The following is a 16,253-nucleotide window of genomic DNA, read 5'->3' on the forward strand; positions in this document are numbered from 1 at the left end:
GGCCTCTCATGCCACCCGCCGTGCGTGTGGCTTCTCCCTCTGACCCATGGGCAGGCTTGGAGGCAAACGTGAGCCTCTGCCACACCTGGGGCATGGTGCTGGCGTGTGTTTGATCACCACAGGTACATTCATGAGGTAAGCTCAGGTTTCATCACAAATTAGCGAGACCCAGACATCATCACCGCAGTGCATACACCTACGCAGTGGAGGACGATGTGCCTGTGCTTTCCCTGGGAACAGCGCGTCCAGGACATTTCCGTTTGGCAGGAGGCGCAGAAGGATACAGGACTGCCAGAGTGTGGTCGCTTCCCAACGGCGTCAGCCTGAATTTCAGTGAGCACATGGAGGTTTGCACTCGTGGCTAGGAGCCTGTCTTTGAAACATCGACTGCTTTTGCGTGACCCCAGCGCATGCAGTGTTCCTGGAGAGCCGCAGGCGTGCTGCGCCATCAGGATGGCTTCCCTGTGACCCAAAGCACGCAGAGGATGAGAGCCAGGCTGTTACCAGAGATGGAAAATGAGCCAGGCAGGCTGTAAGGATGGCTTTCTGTGTGTCCCCCCCAGCTCCCTGGCTAGCCGCAGGGGTGGGATGTGCAGGTTTGCTCGGGGCAGGCAGGCAGCGTGACTATTTTGGGAAGACGTGCTGCCAGGCGGGTTGCAGCCCCCCAGAGAAGCCCCATGTGCAGGAGCTCACCGCAACCCGCTTCGGGCGGACGATGCCCAAGTCCCTGCGGCCTCCCGCTCCTCCTGGCCCCGGCCTTCCCCCGGCACAGGGCTCTGCCTTTCCCGCGGAGGCAGCTTGAGCACCGGGCCCACGCACCGCCCCGGGGTGGGCTGCGGGGAGCCCCCGCCGCAGGTGGGAAGCACCGCCCCGGGCGGCCCCGTCCCGTCCCCGCCCCGCCCGCCCGCTCGGCCCCGCCCGGGGGCCCGTCCCGCCGCGGAGGCAGGACCGGAGGGAGGGACGGAGGACCGGAGGGAGGGACGGAGGACCGGGGCGGGAGCCCGGCCCGGCCCCGCCCGCGCCCGCCGCGCCGCACCTGAGCGAGCAGCGGCGGCTCCGCGCCGGCCCCGGCCCCGGCCCCCTCCGCCGCCCGCCCATGGCTCGGCCGCTGCCGCTGCTGCTCTGCCTGGCCGCGCTGGGCGCCGGCTGCCGGGCAGGGTCCACCCCCGCCGGCACGGCCGGGCCCTCCGCCGAGCCGCTGCAGGACGAGGCGGACAACCAGGAGAACATCCTGTCCCAGGTACCTGCTGGCGAGCGGGGGATGCGGGGCGGGGGGGATGCGGGGCATCCTGGGGGTTGCGGGGCATCCTGGGGGTTGCGGGGCACCCGCGGCGTGGGGCTGGGCAGTGCCGGGGGGATGCTGTGTGCACCCCGGGCGGTGCTGGATGTACATGCTCGGCGGTGCTGGGTGATGCTCGGCGGTGCTGGGTGAGCGGAGCTGCGAGGGAGTTTTGTCGCCTGGGGTGCAGTGAGCTCGCTAAAGCCCATCGAGGAGCAGTTCGCAGCTTCCATCCTATCATTTCCCTGGGGGGGCTCAGAAAACGGGGAGCTCCTTGGGAGGGGAATTGGCGGAGCCTCTTTGTGTGCAGAGGGGAGGGATCCGGGATCCAGACTCTTTCCCTGCCAGCGGGATGCGGTGGAGATTTCTGTTAGATTTGGCCGATCAGACCGTGTGCTATTATCTACCCTCGGAAATGGCTAACGCGGAGACTATTGGAAACATACCGTCAAAGTTATTTTTGTGCTTGGGCTTTCAGAAGTGCTGTCTGCAAATCTCCGTAAAGGAAATTCCTGGCATTGTATGGGGCTAATCAGAAATACTGTTTCACCACCAGGTTTCGCTGCTTATAGGGTGGCTTTCAGTTCCCCTTCCAGCACACCCTTACCCCGTTTGCCCGCGTAAAGAAATGTTGCTCAAGGTAGCAGGTGACTTAGTGGGTCTACTGGACACATAGCATTAAAAAACAGCAGGATGTGGTTTGTATTTAAAATTCAAAGTGGCTAGGTCCATTTTACACAAAGTGGAATAAAAAATACCCTGTTGGAAGAAGCCAGTTTTTATTCCCCTTGTAGGCAGGGATCAGAAAGCTCTGCGCTCTCTAGAAAACTTCTTGGTCAGCAGATTTTGGAAGAGCCGGCCAGCCTCCTCGAGGTTCAGGGTGTCCAAAGTGTCCTTGTTTGGACCTCGAGGTCAGGGCGTCCTTGTCCCTTGCTGGGCGAGCAGAGGACGAGAAGTTTTCTAACTGCCGGTGACCTGTGCTCAGCTGTTAGGTGACTACGACAAGGTGAAGGCGGTGTCCGAAGGCTCCGACTGTCGGTGCAAATGCCTGGTCAGACCCCTGGGCCGTGGTGCCTGCCAAAGGATTAACGAAGGCGCTTTCAAAGCAGAGGACTTTTACACGGTGGAAACCATCACGTCAGGACCCAGCTGCAAGTGTGCGTGCGTGGCCCCCCCCTCGGCGCTCAATCCTTGCGAAGGGGACTTCAGGCTGAAGAAGCTGCGGGAGGCGGAGAGCAGCGACCTGAAGGTAGGAGAGCAGCTTGAATTTGGGGCTCCTTTGAGAGGAGGAGATCTTCTGAAGCCTTTTCTTTCTGAAGCTGTTCTAAAAACCTTTTTTCCTAAACTTTTATTCTAAAACTTCTCCCAGTTACTTTTATATCTGCGTGTTTTATGTAAAAATCAAGCTCAGCTTAAGGGATTGATTCGAGCAGCTGCAGTCGATGATTCACTCGATTCATCCCGCGCTGCCTGGGCTCCACTGCGGCTGCCTGCCTGCGCTGGAAGCCCAGGAGGGACTGGGCTGCTCCCTGCCTTTTGTCCAGCGCTAAGTGGCCCCGGGAGCGGGGGGAACGGCTCTGCTCCACTCAGCAACTGCCAGCTCTCGTTCCCATTGCAGAGAGGGGCTCCCAAGGACCCACGCAAAAAGCTCTTTTGGCTTCCGTGGGCTGAAAGCTGCTGATGCGTCAGCGTGAGGGTGTGTTACACAGCTGGCCGATGGCAGGATGGATTTTGTTGTCTTAAATGCTGATACTTCTATGCTATTTAGCATTTTGTCTCTTTAGTAATATGTACCTCTTTTCCAGGTGTGACAGTGTTTGTTCTAAGTACTCGTGTCTTTTACCGGGTGCTTGCTTTTGCTGGTCTAGCAGCTGGCATCAGACCTTGCTGAGGTTTCCAGCCTGTTTCCTTAGGCAGGGCAGCAGAAATCCTCCCCAGAGGGCCACTGGCTTGGTCCAGCCCTGGGGAGTCCCCAGAGTAGAAGGCTGAGTGCTGGTGGCACTCGTGTGGGTGGTGATGGGATGTACCCCGGGGCAGTCCTGCTAGTCCCAGCTCAGGTGGGAAGGCAGGTGGTGTGCAGGGTGCTGCGGGGCAGCCCGCCGCTGGGGCCACCACGATGGGCTTGTTCTAATTAATTTGGAGCTCAAGGATGTGTTTCATCTTGTCCGACTGCAGACAGTTAGCAGCTTCTTGTCCAGGCTCCCCGGCAGCTAGGGAAGATAAACAGGCACAGGCAGATAATCCGTCATTTCAGGGAAGAGGAGTCCCAGTCTGGAGTTGTTTGGTGGTCCCTCGCCTGCAGGATGTCCCACTTGGCCTTAGATGAGGAGCTGTGAGCTCTCTGTGGTTAGGGGAGGAGACACCCGCCGGGGTGACAGAGCCCCCCCCCCCCAGGTCCCTCACCCGGAGGCCGGCAGAGCTCCTGCACCAGCAGCTCACACCTCTCTCCACATCCTCCCCGGAGCCGGTCAGCCTGCAGGAGGAGCAGAGCGGTGTGGCTAGCTGCGCCCTTGGCTCCCGCTGCCTCTTCCCACCGGGGAGCTGCTCACAGCCAGCTCTGGTGTGAAAGCTTGTCCTCTAGGAACTGGCCCAGGCTCCCCCGCTCATTTCACAAGGATCTGCGGCCAAACGATTTCACAAGGTTTATCCAAATATACACACGTGGGGTTTTTCTTTGCTGCAAAAGTCAGACCCCAGGAGCTGTGAAAACAGGCTTGCTTTCTCGCCGAGCACAGAGTCCCTCCTGGGGTCAGGCTCGCTGGGAACAGCCACCTCTAGCAGGAGAAGCCTGGAGGCAGGAGAGGACACAGCTCCGGCTCTTACGTGACTCACGAGGAGCAGCTCCCATGCTCATCAGTTAGGGGGGCCTGGAGGGACCCGGGTGGCCACCTCATTGCTCCTAACAGCCCCAGGGGTTTTACTCTCCTTGCTGGTCTGAAGAGCATTGTTCTTGCCCGATCCAGCAGCAGGAAGCGTGTAGAGTCATGCTCTGTGTTTATTCTTTATTCTGCTCTGACTCAAAAGCCCTGGGTACTCCACATGTGGGAGAGCTGTGGGAAATTCCCCAAAATGAGAGCCCGAGGAAGAGCGTAGATAAGCCCAGGGAGCAGGGGTGCCCCTGGGGCACCCCAATGCAGTCGAATGGCTGTGCTGGGAACGCATGGACCATCAGACAGTGAGAGCCAAAGTCTGCAGTGGGTGAACTGAAGGAAACAGAGCGAGTTGGTGTGTGCATCAGTGTGGTCTTTTGGGGAGGGTCAACTCGGTGTTGGCAGGGGGTAGCCGATCCTAAGATGGAATCACAGCGTGCTGCTTCTCTGCTCGTAGGCGCAGCATGCAGTTTGGGGGCTCAGGTGCAGGGTCTGTGCAAGGAGTCTGCGTTCAGGGAGATTTGGAAGGTGGTTAATGAAGTATGCAACCTTTGCGCGTTGATGGAAATCATCCAGCCTGGAGGGAAAGCGCGTGTCTCTAGCGGCTGTCTGGCAGGTTGTGTGCGTTGTATTGGTCGTCTCTGTCCAGTTCTCAGTGGAAAGTGGATGCATAGCCATAAAACAGTCCTTGTCTCTTCACACTGCCATTTTATCTGGCCCAAAAATCTTTCCTTTGCTGTCAGCTCCACAGGGAGACTGCAGAGGCTGGGGTGGAAACTCAGAGTGCTGCCAGCAATGTTGCCTGTACTTCTCCCATGTTTGTGGAGCTCTGTCAACCAGTTTGTAGCTGTGGGGAGAAATTGTCACCGCCTCATAGTAATTCCCATGCATTGAAAATACTTCTCAGCCGTCGGGGCTGTAAGGTCTGCAGCACCACGTGGGGACACGTGGGGACACGTGGGACTGGAGGGAGCAGGCGCGTGCAGGAGCCGAGGCAGGGAATGGCCTGGGAGCCCTTCTCGCCAGCCCGTGCCTCGCTCAGCGCTGCGCTCTGCAGAGCGAGCACCAGGGACCGCACAAAATGCAGAACGAGGGTATTGCTGTCTGCATCCCCAGGATCGGTGAGCCGGGACTGGTGCTGGGCAGGATGCGGGAACGCAACCCTTCCTGCCGTGGGAAGGGGTGAGTTAAATACAGTGTGTCCCTGAAACGAGTGGTTGAAGGAGAAGGCAGCATCCCTCTGTTCTGAGTTGTTCTCCAGGGAAGCAAACTGTTGCCGGGCTGGCACTGAATTTCAGTTGCTTCACTCTTGCTTTTGTGAACATTTTTAAACTTTTTAACAAGTTTCTTCTTGTTCCAGGAAAAAAACCCACGGGATGGCACGAACTCAGAGTCTGATCTCAAGCTCACTTTTATTTGAGCTGCCGTTTGCTTGTTGCCTCTTTTGTTGCCAGTCACGTCCCCGGTGGGGTAGCTAAGCCTTTGGGCTTGTGAGAGGGCCTGCCTAGAGCTGGCACGGAGGGCAGCGCTCCTCCTTGCTCTGCTTACTAATCCCCAGCACCCAGACTGTTCCTGAAGCTCTGCAGAGGTGGTCTGTGTTGCTGTGCACGCTGCGCTCTGAGCGCGGCAGCAACGCGGCAGGGCTGCGTGAGGAAAAAACTCGCGTTTTAATAAACTTCTCGTGCTCAGATGCGTGCGTTGCCCTTGACTTTTCGGCTGTAGAAACCGCGCAGGGTACTTTACAGCAAGCGCCTCTGGCTGACGGTGTGCTCCCTTTGCCTTGCAGCTGTCCTCCATCGTCGAGATGCTGGAAAGTGCCTTTTACGGCTTAGACCTTCTGAAGCTGCACTCGGTCACGACCAAGCTGGTGGGTCGGGTGGAAAAGCTCGAGGAGGTAAGATGAGTCCTGCTCTCCTTCGAGGTTGTTGCCTTCAGTGGGACTTGCCTCAAATCAGATACCTTTGGTGCATTCAGAACCTCGTTCCTTTTGGAAGAAATGTTAATTTAACTATTTGGCTGAAACTAAACTAGATTGGATTTAGACTCTCCGCCGCTCCTTTGCAGGCAGTGCCCAGAGTGTCACCACCCCGTCAGCCTCCTCTGACCTTCTCCAGTTTCCCCCATCCCTGGTGGCCCAAACTGGGTGCGGGATCCCAGCTGTGGCCTCACCAGAGCCAGCATCTCCTCAGGGTCAGAAGTTTTTCCTCTTCTCAGTTTTATGTCTGTGCTGGCGTGATGGTTGCTGTCAACTGGGTGCTCTTGTGGTGTTTGATGTGGGGGTGAGCGGTTCAGGGCCGGTGCTGGGGTACGCTCACCGGGACTGCTGGTAGCCAAGGAGGTCAGATTCCTTGAGGACCAAGTTACATCTTGGCCTGTGTTTAAAAAGAGCTGAACCCTCAGCACTGCTAAAAAGATAGATAAAGTACCTTTCTTTTTTTTTTTTTAGAGCAGACTTCAAGTAAAATAATTTTCACTTCCATACGGTTTAATATTTCTTTGGCTAGCACAACGTAGGGTTTGCAGTATGTTAAGCTGCGCTCAGCTATGCAGCAACAGGTTGCCAGATTAAATACTGGAGTTTTCTCCCATGGTCCGTATCTGGGACAGTAATTCCACATTCTTGTCGGAGTGGAGCAGTCCTGTTCGTCTGCAGCCAGGAGCCAAGAGGTGATGATTTATAAAGCCAAAATTCCACTTGCAATGTGTTTCGGGAAGGCACGGCGTGCTCCGTCCCAGGGTCAGGAAGGAGACAGCCGAGAGGAGCGTGCTTGCCTGGGGGGCTCTGGGTTTCCAAGCACGGTGATTGACCCAAAAAGGGGGAAATGGGGGTTCGAGGCTTAAAAATAACAAAGCACCAATGTTTCTATTTGCAATCCCACCCTCTTCCTGTGGTTTAGCGTATTCTCCAGTTGTTGCTTGGGTTTGCCGACGAGCCTTTGCTAATTAAGGGAGGGGAGCGAGGGAAGTGGGAGCTGTGCTGCTGGCCCTGTGCCGCGCGTCCCCGCTGGGGAGCTTCACCGTGGCGGCGCTGGTAGCCACAGGTCTGTAGTGAGCCCTGTCCCACGGCACGGTGAGCTGGGCTCGCCCAGAGCAGGGGATGCTGCGGTGAACGCGAAGGGCCCCAGCAGGACGGAGCGATGGGATATTGCTATTCAACATCCATGGTTAGCTGGGTTAGAGGTGGTGGAGGGGACAACCCTTTTTTGGTATCGGTTATGGATCTGTGGTCCATGAATTTGTCTCACCTTGAAACTAGTTGGCTGAAAACGGTGCTGTTAGACGTTGTCACCTTTAAACGGGCCAGACCAGAGCGACACAGCCCGTCAGGTCAGTGAGTGGGGAGTGCACGTTCCTCAAAGACCTTGGTGGAATCAGAGGCTGAGGTGAGTGTTAGGAGTTTGGGTGTTGACAAATGACACAAGCGATTACTTCGTGTGTGGGTACCGCTGCGCTCTTCTTTGGCCTCGCCTACCAGCCGGTTCCTGCGCAGGGGCTCAGCAGGAGTGGTGCTGGTGGCACTTGTCTGGCTGGGCACGCCGGGGTGACCTCGCAGCGTGGCCGCTCTGCTCGCAGCCCGTCGCAGTGAGACGCACTGGCAGAAAGCTCCGTCTGGCTCAGGTAGTTTGGTGAGAGATGGAGCAGTGAAGGTGCAGGAGGGGGCAGGTCACAGATTTGGGTCTTTAATTTTGCAGAAGTGGGGCTGCAGGATCGTATAACGAGCAGCTGAAGCTGCCTGCGAGCACTCGGACGGGATGGAGAAGGACAGGAGAGGTCTGGGTTAGATGGAGATTCCCCGGTGCCGCTGGGGCAGGGCAGAGCTGGCGCAGGCAGCGCAGGCAGCGCAGGCAGCGCAGGCAGCAGGTGTGAAACGCCTCCTGCTGCTGGCTTAGCACCTAAATTCCTGCTGAGAGGAGGAGGAGAGGGATCACAACGCCCTGCGTTGGCCACGGGATCTGATACAACGGACAGCTGAGATGCTGAACAAGAGCCTGGCATGGCTTCAAAGCATCGGCCTCCCAGGCGGGTGTGCTTTTGGCAGCCGCTCCCCGGCGAAGCAGCTGAGCGGCCTCAAGCAGCATCGCGGGCCAGGCTTTGGTAGTGCCTCCCCAGTCAAGGGGAGGCAGATTTTATCCCTAAGCGGGTCATAAGCCAAACATTACACAGAATAAATGATAAGGGCACAAGGCTGTCGGAATCAGCCATCCTCCCAAAAGCAGGAGAGTGTCAAAGCTGCTTCTGCTCCTGTGCTGCTTCTAGGAGAGCATCATGAGATCCCCCGTTCCTTTTCTTACTACAGAAAAATACTGGCTGAAGAGTTCCTGCGTTATTCCACTCAGCGTCAAAATTGCATGATAAAGCTGTGACTCAAAATTCCCAGGTGATGACTGGGAACTCGGATACCCCTGAAGGGGTTGGGGGTTAACTGAGCTCAGGATGGTATTTTCGCAGAGGTGAGAAGGCATTGCGCGTTGTTTCCAGTATAACAAGGTATTTTACAGAAATGGTGTCAGTCAAGGGAATGAACCCCCAAATACTTGGTCCGCAGAGGTAGCGCCTTCTCTAGCAAGGCAACTTCTCTGCTTTGTCTTCAGCTCGCAGCTGTTGCATCAGCTGGTGATTTCGAGGTCACAGATGGAGGTCATGGTGGGTTTTAGGGGAAATTAATGGCAGGACAGATTGAAAATGAAGGATCAGGGGGAACCGCCCCCAGTCTCTGTGCAAAAATGCTTTGATTGATGTGCCATCTATTCAAAGCAGTTGTTGTTTAAGATGTAAAAGACCAAGAAGCGATGAGCAGAGGCTCCAACAACCCCTTGGTGACAAGGTGGTGCTACGGTTGGGAGGCCGAGAAGGGCAAAGGGGTTTGCCTGCCCCGGGGTGCCCGACCAGCCACAGCCAGCCCCAGCTCCCTCCCGGTCGGGGACAGCTCTCTGAGGGTCCCTGTCTCTCTTCCTCTCCCCAAATTCTCCCTCTCTTCTGTGGGAGGAGGGTGGTGGGGAGGAGCAGCCCCTGAGTGTGGGCACCGTGTGGCCGGGCAGTGGGGCAGGACCAGGAGAAGAGCCCGGTGCTGTGACCCAAAGCGCTGCTGGGTGCTGTTGTGTCTGGAGCTCGCAGGCGGCTGGGAAAGCTCGTGCTTCTCTTGCTCCAAACCAGACAAGTGGGATGCCGACCTCGAGAGCTTGCCTGGGGGGGGGTCAGGCAGGCAGTGGCCAGCCAGGATGGGACTCTGCTAGGAAAGTGGGACTAATAAATGGGAGATGAACTCATTAGCACAGGCAAAGGATGCGAGGCTGGGACTTAAGATGTTTTAGCTTGTCTGCTCTTCCTTTTACGAGCTGGTGAGCGTGGCTGAAGGTGGGTGTTGAAGAACCTCAAGGCCACTCTCCTGCTCCATGGGGCCCCGTGGCAAGGAGTGGATCTGGGATGTGCACACCAGGGATGGGGTTTCTGGATGGCACTGGGGTCAGGGGCACCTTCTCAGCACTTGAAGCGCACAGCTCCATGGAGAAGCCCAGCTGAGAGCCCAGGATGGGAGCATGGAGCTCACTGGCTCTGTGGCTGGGGGGCTGCGGAGCACCCCTTGTCTTTACATGGGGTAAAGTCTCCTCTCTTGATTTTTCTAGGGCATGTCCAGAAAATTCACGCAGGAAGGCCACCGGGCAGGAGCCAACGTGGAGGAGGCTCTGCAGGATCCCCACCGCAGGGACAGGGAGAACTGCTCCAGCCTCATCACCAACAGCCTCGCCGACATCGAGAGCTCGCTGCAGCGGGACGCCGAGGCTGCCTACATGCACACAGAAGTATGACCACCCCAGCGAGTTGCGCGGCTCGAGGTCACTGCCGCTGCACAAGGCGGCCCAGGGGGTGTCTCCTGGATGTGGCCCCCAGCAGGCCACTGGCACGGCGTTATTTTCTTCTCGGCTCGGCTGACCCCATTTCTGTGCCTCCGGCTCCAACCTGCTTCTCTCGGCACAGCCCAGCTGCTGCCGGGACTTAGGAGGGAACAGCAGCAGGCTGCTCCGTGGGCCTCCCCCCTTCCCGCGGGGTGGTTGGTTTTCGAGGTCAGCGGCGGCCGTGCTGCTCGGAAAGAGTGATGTCATTGCGGGGCCGGCTGGGAAGCGCTGGGAAACTCGGAGCCTTTGATTAGCAGGGCTTGGGGGCTCTGCGGAGGGACAGCCTGTCGCCCTCTCGCCTGGGGAATTACCCCTCCCCAGCCAGCTCCTGCCCCCGCCGGGCTCCGGGCAGAGGTTTGGGCATCCTGCTGGCTCCGGCGCCCAGCCCCAGACTGGGGGGGGTCCCTGCAGGGTCTGCCCAGCGCGGGGACAGGCAGCAGTTTCTGTGCAGCCCCAGAGAGGGGTGAGAGGGGTGTTTTGGGAAAAGGTCCACCCAGGGTGTCCTGACCACCTCGCTGCTTTGGTGGTGCAATCTTGGTGGCCTGACGCTGCTCTGGTCTGTACCGGGTGGCTCCTGGAGCATCCTGCCTTCCCCCCAGGGCAAAGGAGGTGTCTGGGGAGGTGGGGGACAGTTGCTGCATCATTTCCAGCTCCAAAGAGGGGGGCTCAGCTCCTGGCGGTGAGGACAGCCTGCACGTTGCCCCCCTGCAGCAGCTGAGAGCAGGCGTTGTGGGTCCTACATAGGAGTGAGCTCCCCGAGCCCCGGCGGGAGAAGGGTGGGCTCCCACGGACACGCTGGGAAAATGGCACTGACCGCGAGCTGCCAGCACGCTCCGCTCGGGGAGGGGGCCGTGCCCCGTGTCCAGCAGCACTCCCGGCCCCTCTCCCCCTGCTCCCCAGCCCCTCTCCCCCTGCTCCCCGGGCCGTAACCTGAGCAGGAGCAGGAGCTCCGCTGCCCGCTGGAGAGCAGCCAGCCCCGGCCAGGCAGGAGAGCGAAGCGTGGGGCTTTTATTACCCTGAGTGACCTCATTTCCCAAAGTTCCCCTTTTCTCCCCGTTAATTGCAGCAGGGCTGCGAAGGAACCCTGGGCCCGTCTTCTCAGCCAAATGGGCACCGCTTCAACCTTCAGGCTGTCTTGCCGATTTTCTTTAAGGAGATGAAATCCTTCAGGCATGAGCCGTGGCAGCTGGTGGCTGCCTCTGCCTGGGGTTCCCAGTCCCTGCCCCGGGGGGGGGTTCCCAGTCCCTGCCCCGGGGGGTCCCAGCCCCGCTGGGAAGGTGCCTTCAGCCTCTCTGCGTTACCAAAGCTCGGTGCATGTTGCACGCTCTCTATGGATCAGCCACCAGCACCGTTCCCGGGCGTGCAAGGGGGTGTCCGGCGAGTGGATGTGTGAGGGGTGTACCCTGCTAACGCCCCCCGCTCTGCCCGCACATCCTCCACCCCGCAGCCTGTGCCTTACGGAGCACCGAGTCCCGGGTTTGCAGAGTGGCACCAAGGTCAGGCAGAGGCAATGCTGCTCTGCCACCCCCGCTGCCTGCAGGAGTGTTTCCCATGGCAGAAGGGATGGAGGGTGACCCCGAGAAAGGAGGGAGGTCAGAGCGTCCTGCCCAGCGCTCGGCTGGCCGGCCTGACCTGCCCCGTCCCCCAAAACACGGCTGTTCTGGCCCATCCTGAAACAACCTCCTGTGTCTCTTCCAGGGCAAATATGAAGAAAGATTCCTGAAGGATGAGACCATCTCCCAGCAGATCAACTCTGTCGAGTCCCTCCCGGAGCTGCACCTCTCCCTGGAGGATGAGAAGCCCAAGCAGCTCTTGCAGAGGAAGCTGCGTGTGAGGAGCCGGCCTCCTTCCAAGCCCACCATCGTCCGAGGGGTCACCTACTACAAAGCCCAGTCCACCGAGTCGGAGAACGACATCGAGGAGCAGCGTGAGTTGGGTTTGCAGCTGGGACCGGCGGGAGGGGCTGGCTGCGTCCCGTAGCAAAGCCAGCGACTGCCCCCGAGTCCTGCCTTGCCCCCCGGGAATGTGTGGGCAAAGCGCATGGGGTCACCGTGGAGAGGAGGGCTTGGAGGTGGGACGGTTGGCGCCTCACCGCCGGAGGCAGCGAGGCAGCATCCAGCCTTTGAGCCCTGCGTGAGGGAGCAGCAGAGCGTTGTTACTCCATGGAAAATCCTGGTAGCTAAGGAAACAGGTCACTGCTGTGGTTTAAAACACCCAGCATCAACACCTTTCCAGAAAGTGAATGCAAGCTTATTACATAGGTTAGCCCTGCATATCTGCCTGCCCGACGGCATCCCGGGAGGTTTGTGCAGCGGTCGGGGTGGCCGGAGGTGGCTCAGAGCTGTGGCTGCTGCCGGCGGCTCAGCAGGGTGCTGCTCGTGGCTCCGGCCGCGGTGAGAGCGGGGGGCTGAGAACCCAGGGCCCGGCAGCACCCGGCAGCACGGGCAGAGGCGGCAAATGCCCTTTCTGTGCAAAGCCGGCTCGGCAGCGAGGTCAGCCAGCAGAGCCGTGCGTGGGCTCATGAGATCCCTGAGATGAGGAGGAGCAAAGGGCACCCGTGGTGGCCGGGGAGCCCCAGTGGTCCCCGTGCTCTGGGCGAGGGACCCGCGTCGGCAGCCTGGGTTAGGTGGGTGGGATCTGGCTGGGCACTGCCGGTGTGTGGAAATTCAGAGGAAAATCACGTGGATTCAGTACGAGAAAGCCTGGCGAAGTGGGTGGAGGAGTCAGCACGGTGGGGCGGGCGGAGAGGGGCCGTAGGAGACCTGCTCCCGCTCGCTGTGGGGCTGACACCCCTGCCTGTGCTTGGCAGCGGACGAGCTGTTCAGCGGGGACAACACCATGGACCTGCTGATCGAGGACCAGCTCCTGAGGCCCAGTGGCCACGTGGGCGAGGGTGTGAGGAAGCCCTCCCCCGTGGGATGGCCACCCACCCCTGGCAGCGACCCCACCACCCCGCCGGCTGCCGACACCGCCGCGACAGCCACAGTGCCTATGTCCCCTGCCACGTCCACGGGGCCCACGCCGGACCCCACCACCGTGAGCCGGCTGACCCCCGCCCCAGAGACCACGACTGCCCCGGCAGGGCTGGTGGAGGAGGGGACCCCGCAGCTACCGGCAGCCTTGGCCAGCACAGTGGTGGCCACAACCACGGAGATCCTGCCCACAGCCACCAGCGCTGTCCCCAGCCCTGCTGTGGCCACCACCGCCGGGACCTCAAGGGACGTGGGGACGATCCCTGCCCTGGAGAGCAGCCCAGGAACCTGGGGACAGGCGAGCACCCCTGCAACACTGGTCAGCCCCACCATCCCTGCCACCCCAAAGCAGGCCCTGGAGGAGGAGGACATCAGGAACATCATCGGTGAGTGCTTGCAGGTCCTGCACCGATCCAGCTGTGCGCATGGGGGCTGGGTCGTGCCCACAGCATGTCCCGCTAAGCGCAGCACACCTGGATTGGGTCACGGGTGGGAGGTGTCATGGAGACGGTGGTCGGGCAGCACTTTACTGGGGCCAGGTTTACTTGCCTGTTAACTCTGGAACCTACTGTAGTCTCCTCCCAGTTTGAGGGGCTGGGCAGTGCGCAAAGAGGCCTCCCTGGAGATGAACCCAAGGTGGGCAGTGGCCTCAGCTGGGGCAGGGACACAGCCGAGGCTGTGGGGAGCTGTTTGCAGGACCCAGCCGGTGCTGCTGGGTGGGCAAGGGGCTGGAGCGGGGCCGACGGCCACAGACCCCAGGCGGGAGCAGGGAGAGCGTGGCCGCCCTGCCTCGGGCCTTGCGAGCCTCTCTCTGCCCGTGCAGGTCGCTGCAAGGACACGCTGTCCACCATCTCGGGGCCCACCACCCAGAACACCTACGGGCGCAACGAGGGGGCCTGGATGAAGGACCCCCTGGCCCGGGAGGAGCGGATCTACGTCACCAACTACTACTACGGGAACACGCTGGTGGAGTTCAGGAACCTCGACAACTTCAAGCAAGGTGGGCTTGCGCCATCCTCGGTGCTGTGCCGGCTGCTGCGCGGCTGGTCCAAGTAGTGTCCTTGTTCCCTGGGGCGTGCACCGGGGGGGATGCTTTGCCTGGGGACCCTCCCCTCCTGGGCACCGGTACCCGGCGTGTGGGGTTCAGAGCACGGGGCAGGTCGGGCTGCCCGCGGTGGCTCCAGACTCGCTTGTCACCACGCCAGGCTGCGGGTGGTGGCCAGGGAGGGAGTGCAGGCAGGGCTGGGGGCAGAGGGTGCTGGCGGCTGCTGCGGCAGGGTCACCAACCCCGATGCAAAGGGAGGGTCTTACCAGCAAGGTGTCTCTGCCCCACAGGGCGCTGGAGCAACTCCTACAAGCTCCCGTACAGCTGGATTGGGACGGGGCACGTTGTCTACAACGGTTCCTTCTACTACAACCGAGCCTTCACGCGCAACATCATCAAATACGACCTGAAGCAGCGGTACGTGGCTGCCTGGGCCATGCTGCATGACGTGGCCTACGAGGAGTCCACCCCGTGGCGGTGGCGGGGCCACTCGGACGTTGACTTTGCTGTGGATGAGAACGGCCTGTGGGTCATCTACCCGGCCATCAGCTACGAGGGCTTCAACCAGGAGGTGATCGTGCTGAGCAAGCTGAACGCGGCTGACCTCAGCACCCAGAAGGAGACCACATGGCGGACGGGGCTGCGGAAGAACTTCTACGGGAACTGCTTTGTCATCTGCGGGGTCCTGTATGCAGTCGACAGCTACAACAAGAGGAACGCCAACATCTCCTACGCCTTTGACACGCACACCAACACGCAGATCATCCCCCGGCTGCTCTTTGAGAACGAGTACGCCTACACCACGCAGATAGACTATAATCCCAAGGACCGCCTGCTCTACGCCTGGGACAATGGGCACCAAGTCACCTACCACGTCATCTTTGCCTACTGAGACCCCCCCACCACAGTGGGGCACTGCGAGCCAGGGGCCACCAGCACCTTTTATTATTATTTTTATTGTTATTTTGTACAAATCAAAGAGTAAATGATGGGTTTTGTTTCAAGCTGTTTTTTTTTATGGTGGATTGTAGATCGATCCCCAGGCCAGAACCCCCCCCTTCCGTCTTTGCTGTAACCTTGCTTCTGCTTTTCCTTCCCAGGAAGGAAAAGGGAGGGCAGACCCAGCTCTCCTGCCCGCGGAGGAGGCGGTGGCCCAGACGGGGTCCTCCTGATGAGGTTTGTAGCTAAAGATGATCAGCAAGAGACCCAGAACTAGTGCAAAGCTGGCCTTTCCGCTGCAGGCACCAGGTCCCAGTGGGACGCTGATGTCTGCCCATCCTGGTGGAGGGGGTGCGCGTCCCGTGGGAATGTCCCGTCTCTCGGGACCATCTTCCCAGCCGACGGCCAGCAGGCCCTGCGGAGACCCTGCTGTACAGTGGGGCTGCGAGCGCAGCTGCGGCAGCCCCTGGTGCTGGCACTTACGCCGAGGACTGTCCCCTCCGCCCGGGGCTCTGCCCTTTGCAACCTGCTCGGGGGGGGGTGGGGGGGTGGGCACACCCCGAGCCCCGACTCTGGGGCGAGCCAGCGGTGGGAGGGGGACACTGTAAATACGTGTAGATGGCTTTTGTTTGTTCATTTTGTAACCCGAAATAGTCACCTTTGGCATTTGCCGGGGGAAGGCTCTGTTCTGCCAGGCGCTGGGCTGCCTGGGCGGGGGGCTGCGGGGCTGGGGGAGCCCTCGGGGCTGGGGGAGCCCTCGCTCCCCGTCCTGCTGCGGCTCCATCTCCCTCAGGGTCTCAGCCCGTGTGCCCTCTCGGTGCCGCGCTCGTCCTGGTCCCGGCCGTTGGCCCTCGGGAGCCCCTCGCAGAGGCACAGCCCGTGCCCCGCTAGCCCGGCAGCATCTTGTATTTACCTGCTGTCAATAATAAAAGATCCAGTACCTTTGCAGCTGTTTGGGGCCTTCTTTGGGTGCATGGAAAGGCACCAGGGGGTTTTTTGGTTGGTTTTGGTTGGCTTGGGCAGTGCTGGTTTACATGCCAAGGCAGGCATGGCCGCAGGGGACTTCTCAGGGGGCTGTAGGCTGCTTGGTCCTGGCACCAGGGCAGGATGGCGTGGCCTCGGGTCACCAGGGGCTGTGGTGGGACCCCTCGCAGCCTCCTCTTCCCCAGGCTCAGGGTGAGTAGCTCATGGGGGGGCTGGTGCAGGGTGCCCCCTCCCCAGGAGCAGGAGAGGGGGGGCTGTACCAAGCAGAGC

At 60.1% G+C, this 16,253-nt stretch overlaps 1 protein-coding gene across 1 annotated transcript; it reads left to right on the forward strand.

The window, feature by feature from the left end:
* The first annotated feature begins 957 nt into the window (after positions 1–957).
* OLFML2B (olfactomedin like 2B) lies at positions 958–15,947 on the forward strand. Its single transcript, XM_054833448.1, has 8 exons — positions 958–1,240; positions 2,265–2,528; positions 5,936–6,043; positions 9,774–9,950; positions 11,742–11,970; positions 12,853–13,401; positions 13,839–14,015; positions 14,351–15,947. Exons 1-8 carry the CDS (start codon positions 1,097–1,099, stop codon positions 14,950–14,952), a joined length of 2,250 nt encoding a protein of 749 aa, XP_054689423.1. The 5' UTR covers positions 958–1,096; the 3' UTR covers positions 14,953–15,947.
* The last annotated feature ends 306 nt before the right edge of the window (positions 15,948–16,253 follow it).

Source organism: Grus americana, chromosome 8 (assembly GCF_028858705.1).
Source record: "Grus americana isolate bGruAme1 chromosome 8, bGruAme1.mat, whole genome shotgun sequence".
NCBI lineage: Eukaryota > Metazoa > Chordata > Aves > Gruiformes > Gruidae > Grus > Grus americana.

Excerpts from the sequence above, each read along its gene's own strand:
- OLFML2B (XM_054833448.1), top strand. The coding sequence starts at position 1,097 with ATGGCTCGGCCGCTGCCGCTGCTGCTCTGCCTGGCCGCGCTGGGCGCC. Across the intron at positions 2,529-5,935 it reads CGGAGAGCAGCGACCTGAAG|CTGTCCTCCATCGTCGAGAT; the intron begins GTAGGAGAGCAG and ends TTTGCCTTGCAG. Across the intron at positions 9,951-11,741 it reads CTGCCTACATGCACACAGAA|GGCAAATATGAAGAAAGATT; the intron begins GTATGACCACCC and ends TGTCTCTTCCAG.